Source organism: Pelophylax lessonae (assembly GCF_965119305.1).
Source record: "Pelophylax lessonae genome assembly, chromosome: 4".
Taxonomy (NCBI): Eukaryota; Metazoa; Chordata; class Amphibia; order Anura; family Ranidae; genus Pelophylax; species Pelophylax lessonae.
Window position 1 is genome coordinate 455,639,643 of NC_138771.1, and position 6,000 is coordinate 455,645,642.

General features: G+C 46.1%; 1 protein-coding gene across 2 annotated transcripts in view; it reads left to right on the forward strand.

Annotated features, from left to right (window-relative positions):
- The window catches only part of LOC309552113 (cationic amino acid transporter 2-like), a 251,702-nt gene extending 249,207 nt beyond the window's left edge, over window positions 1-2,495 (forward strand). For both annotated transcript variants that reach the window (XM_082252917.1, XM_082252914.1), the window contains one exon: window positions 2,267-2,495. In XM_082252917.1, coding sequence (XP_082109043.1) covers window positions 2,267-2,406 — 140 coding nt within the window. In that variant the 3' untranslated portion in view covers window positions 2,407-2,495. The remainder of the gene's footprint in view (window positions 1-2,266) is intronic.
- Window positions 2,496-6,000: the final 3,505 nt, after the last annotated feature.

Consider the following 6,000-nt stretch of genomic DNA (forward strand, 5'->3'; position numbering starts at 1 on the left):
TCTCTCTCACCCCCTCTGTCTCTCTCCTCCCTCTCTCCCCCCTTTCTCTCTCACCCCTCTCTCTCTACCACCCCCTTTCTCTGTCTCCCCCTTCTCTCTCACCCCCATCTCTCTCACCCCCTCTCTCCCCCCTCTCCCCCACACACTCCATCCCCCCTCTCCCACCCTCCTCTCTCTCCCCCCCTCCTATCTCTCTCCCTGCCCCACCTCTTCCCCCCTCACTCTCTCTCCCACCCCCTCCTCTCTCCCTCCCCCTTCTCTCTCTCTCAACTCTCTCTCCCACCCCCTCTCTCTGCCCCCCCTCTCTCCCACCCCCTCTCTCTGTCTCCCCCTCTCACCCCTCTCTCTCTCCCACCCCCCTCTCACCCTCTCTCCCGCCCCCTCACTCCCTCTCTCTTCCACCCCCTCTCTCTCACCTCCCCGCTCTCTCACCCCCCTTTCTCACACCCCCTCTCTTTTACCATCTCCCCTCTCTCTCCTACTCCCTCTCTCTCTTCCTTCCTCTCTCTCTCTCTTCCCTACCGCCTTTCTTTCTCCCCCATCTCTCTTCCACCCTCTCTCTCTCACCCTCCCTCACCCCCCCTCTCTCCCACCCCTTCTCTCTCACCTTCCCTCACCCTCCTGTCTCTTACCCCCTCTCTATCCACCCCGTCTCTCCCACCCTCTCTCTCTTTCACTCCCCCTCTCTTTCATCCCTCCTCACTCCCCTCTCTCTATAACCCCCCTTTCTCTCCCACTCCCCTCCCTCATCCCCCATTTCTTTCTCACTTCCTCTCTCTCCTCACCCTCTCTCGCTTGCACCTAACCCCCTCCATCCCTCTCCTCCCTCTCTCTCACACCCTCTTTCTCAACCTCCCTCCCCCCTCTTACCCTCGCTCTCACCCTCCCTCTCTTTTATCCCCCCTCACCCACCCTCTCTCTCACTTCCTGTCTCTCACCCCCCTCTCTTTTCCCCCTAACCCACCCTCTTTCTCACGACCATCCATCTCTCAGTCACCCCCGTCCCTCTCTCTCTCTCACCCCATCTATCTCTCACCCCCCCTCTCTCTCCTCCCCTCTCTCGCATTCAGGCAGGAGGAACCAAGTGGACACTGACTGACAGGTGACAGCAAGTGAGAAATACTTATGCCATCCCCCCAAGCACTGCAACTGATCCTTTCCCCAGCATTGCCACTCATCCCTCCTCCCCACACCCAGCACTGCAACAGATACCGTCCTCACCACTGCTCCCACTATTCCCATTAACCCCAGCACTGGCTCTGATCACCCCCCCCTAGCACTGCCACTGATCCCACCCCCCCTACAACTGCCACTGATCACAGCGCCCCCCCCCCCCTCAGCCCCAGCAACCATTTGGTGAGCAGTAGTGATGTGAAGTAACCTCTAGCAACCAATAATCAAGCATGTGTTGTAAGCTCTAGCAACTAATCAGTGGGCGGTGATGATGCGCTGTAACCCCTGGCAAGCAATTGCTGCCTGATCTGCTGCATAAACTGTTTTTGAGTCTAGCTGCTATTTATTGTATGTCTCAGAGCAGGTGAGGAGCGAAATTGCATGCGAGCAGGGGAGGCCCAAGAAAGTGTTTGCCCAGGGTTCAATCAATATTAAAAATGGCCCTGTCTCTGGAACCATAGGTGCTAGGAGCCCCAATTTGACCAGTGGTGGGGTACGACTTTGGCTATCTGCCCCCCAAATTTGGGGTCTCTGTGAACCCAGGTCACTAAGCCACGGCCCTTGAAGCTCGATGCTTTTTTATTTTTTTCTCTGCTCTGCCTCACCTGCCTCCCCTGACTGCATGTCCTTGGTATGAATGTACACGGTGCACTATAACTGTCTTCCAGTTAACTCTTGGGTTCCAATCCTGAGACAATGTAAAACTCCTCTGTAATTTGCATTTAGGAAAGACAAGCTGTGCCTGGCCCACATCCACCCGTCCAGCGTTTCACCGCTTCCTCATTCCAAGTAACGGTATAGGCTCCTGCTGTGCAACTAGCACCAACTTCATGCATGCACTTCATTTCACTTAACTCATCCGTACCAGGCCACAGGATGGGATTCTCTGTGGCCTCAGTATGCTCCTGTTGCTATGGGGGACGGGCTGCTCATGGAGATAGTGCTGACAACAACTCCCTCCTGCAAGAGGCTATCCTACCTATCTCAGGAACACGGTTAATGACAGGCTGCTTGGTGTACTTCCATTACCTTAGGTAATCACTTGCATCTCTGCATATTGTATTAACTCTTGTACATTTTCTTTTACTTGCAGGCTTCGTTATCTATTTTGGCTATGGGATCCATCACAGCGAAGAAAGACTGAATACACCAGTTACTGTCCTGCAGAGAATGGATGACACTGCAGAGAACATGGGATCCAAGGCACAGTTCTTTGATGTTCAGCTCAGTTAATAAACTATAACTGTAACAGAATGTAGTGGAGCTTAACACTGAACCTACAAGAACCAGTGGTTTTATTATTAACCCCTTGATTACTTTTAGCTTCTCCACCTAACTTAGTAGTATAGGATTACAAAGCTATGGATTATCTTTACTACAAGAACCATTGGTTTTATTATTACCCACTTGATTACTTTTAGCTTCTCCAACTAACATAGTCTACCATATAGGATTACAAAGCTATGGATTATTTTTACAAGGACTGAAAAACACTTTAGCAAGGAGCACAAATCTACATTTATTAAGTGGATTTACCTCTTTGTTGTGCTGTGCACAGGCCTTTCAAAATATCAATTCATATTTGTTAAAGATGAACTTCAGTACATGAAAAACTACAGATGAAATACATGTACTTGACCTGAGTTACCTTCCATAGTATCTATGATTCTGTTTGGTCAATCTTGATATTCATACACCCTACAGTGCATAGCCAGGTGAAAGACTTCCCTTTTCTTTGTTGCAGCAAAGCAATACATCTCCTCTCCCTATCCCAGATGGAAACAACCCCCAATGGCTGAGCATATGTAGCCTCATGTAGATAAACTAATATTAGGCTGATCTTTACTCGTTTCAGGTTGTGTTGCTGCTAACAGTGCATCAGAAGGGAACATGGCCCCATTAGGATGACATGCACTGTGTAGCATTGCTTCTGACACGAAGGTTAAAGTGGGAGTGAACTCTCATGCACAATTCTTACCTATAGGTAGGCCTATATTAAGGCTTACCTATAGGTACTGTAAATATCTCCTAAATGTGCACCATTTATGAGATATTTACTGTACATTCAGCCGGTGACATCACCGGGGCATGCGCTCTGAAGAAATGGCCACCCAGGTGAGTCAGCGAACCAGGAAGGAAGACCAGGTAAAGATGGAAGCCTTGTAAGCGCACTGCTAGAAGGCTTTGTTCTAAGGTAAGTTTTACATAATGTGCTAGTATACAATGCATACTAGCACATTATGGCTTTACCTTGCAGGTTGCAATAATAATAAAAAAAAAAAAAAAAAAAAACACAGTGGTTTACTACCGCTTTAAGTTCACCTTATATATATATATATATATATATATATATATATATACACACACAGTATCTCACAAAAGTGAGTACACCCCTCACATTTTTGTAAATATTTTAATATATCATTTCATGTGACAACACTGAAGAAATTACTTTTCTACAATGTAAATTAGTGAGTGTACAGCTTATATAACAGTGTAAATTTGCTGTCCCTTCAATATAACTCAACACACAGCCATTAAAGTCTAAACCGCTGGCAACAAAATTGAGTACACCTCTAAGTGAAAATGCCCAAAGTGTCAATATTTTGAGTGGCCACTATTATTTTTCAGCACTGCCTTAACCCTCTTGTGCATGGAGTTCACCAGAGCTTCACAGGTTGCCACTGGAGTCCTCTTTCACTCCTCCATGATGACATCACGGAGCTGGTGGATGTTAGAGACCTTGCACTCCTCCACCTTCCGTTTGAGGATGCCCCACAGATGTTCAATAGGGTTTAGGTCTGGAGACATGCTTGGTCAGTCCATCATCTTTACCCTTAGCTTCCTTAGCAAGGCAGTGTCATCTTGGAGGTGTGTTTGGGGTTGTTATCATGTTGCAATACTGCCCTGCGGCCCAGTCTTCAGTATGCCACAGTACACATTGGCATTCATGGTTTCCTCAATGAACTGTAGCTCCCCAGTGCCGGCAGCACTAGACCATGACACTCCCACCACCATGCTTGATTGTAGGCAAGACACACTTGTCTTTGTACTCTTCCCCTGGTTGCCTCCACACTTGACACCATCTGAACCATAATAAGTTTATCTTGGTCTCATCAGACCACAGGACATGGTTCCAGTATTCCATGTCCTTAATCTGCTTGTCTTCAGCAAACTGTTTTCGGGCTTTCTTGTGCATCATTTTTAGAAGAGGCTTCCTTCTGGGATGACAGAAATGCAAACCAATTTGATGCAGTGTGCGGCTTATGGTCTGAGCACTGACAGGCTGATTCCCCACCCCTTCAACCTCTGCAGCAATGCTGGCAACACTCATACATCTATGGAAATGGCACTCAGGATGCCCTAATAATTTAATTTAAAAAACCCCTTAAGCAAATAAACCTGAAATAAATAAGACCACACAGGAAATTGGTTTGGACAAAGGCCGCGGCTGTTTTTTATTATTGGCTTAATAAATACATAAATACTCAGATACTTTATTTTATTCAACTTCACTTTTAAAGATAAAAAACATCCAGCAGCCCAGCCAGACGGCTCGGGCTGACACTATGACATCAACATTTTAAAATAACATTTTCCACCACACACAAATAAATACTTTTTTTTTTTTTTTTTAAAAAACAACAACAGTCCACCCCAGCACCTTGGCTAAGGCGACAGCAACAAGCCAATAATTAAAATAACTGGCCGCGACAAATAAGGGAGGGGGGGAGGGGGAGACAGCAGTAGAATGGTCCTGAGGAGATGAAGTGACCAGGAGACCCTCGGTCACCACTTAAATAGCCCCCCGCAGAGCCAGCTAGAACTGGATTTCAGTCAAGAGCAGGGGAATTCAGGCGGGAGTTCGGGGGGGGCACGCGCTAATATGCCTAGCGATACCTTAGATAAGGGCGGGAAAGCAGCAATAATTTAAATTCTGCCCAGATACCTGACGCCTAAGAGCGGGAAACCTTGACCCAAGGATTAGCCCAGGTCAAAAGTTCATTCTACTGAAGCTGGCTGAATTAATTAGGCCTAAATAAACCTATTGAACTAACCTTGTTACCACCTAAATTTTTTGAATAACTAAACCCCTTCTGCCATTCCATATAGAAGATGAGGGTTATATGAAACCCCATCTTCTTTATATTCCCAAAGACAACCTCTGGATATGATGCTGAGCACATGCACTCAACTTCTTTGGTCGACCATGGCGAGGCCTGTTCTGAGTGGAACCTGTCCTTTTAAACCGCTGTATGGTCTTGGCCACCGTGGTGCAGCTGAATTTCAGGGTCTTGGCAATTTTCTTATAGCCTAGGCCATCTTTATGTAGAGTAACACTTCTTTTTTTTCAGATCCTCAGAGAGTTCTTTGCCATGTTGAACTTCCAGTGACCAGTATGAGAGAGCGAAAACACCAAATGTAACACACCTGGGACTTTGTAACACTAACTAGTCACATGACACCAGGGAGGGAAAATGGCTAATTGGGCCCAATTTGGACATTTGCACCCAGGGGTGTACTCACTTTTGTTGCCAGTGGTTTAGACATTAATGACTGTGTATTAGTGTAAATTTGCTATCCCCTCAAAATAACTTGTTATAAAAGCTGTACACTCACTACTTCACATTGTAGAAAGTGTAATTTCTTCAGTTTTTTTTCACATGAAAAGATATAATAAAATATTTACAAAAATGTGAGCGGTGTACTCACCTTTGCGAGATAGTGTGTGTATGTAATATATATATATATATATATATATATATGCACATCTTTTGCTGGGGAAAAAAATGTGTATTTTTTTTAATTGGAGCCTGTAAAACATTG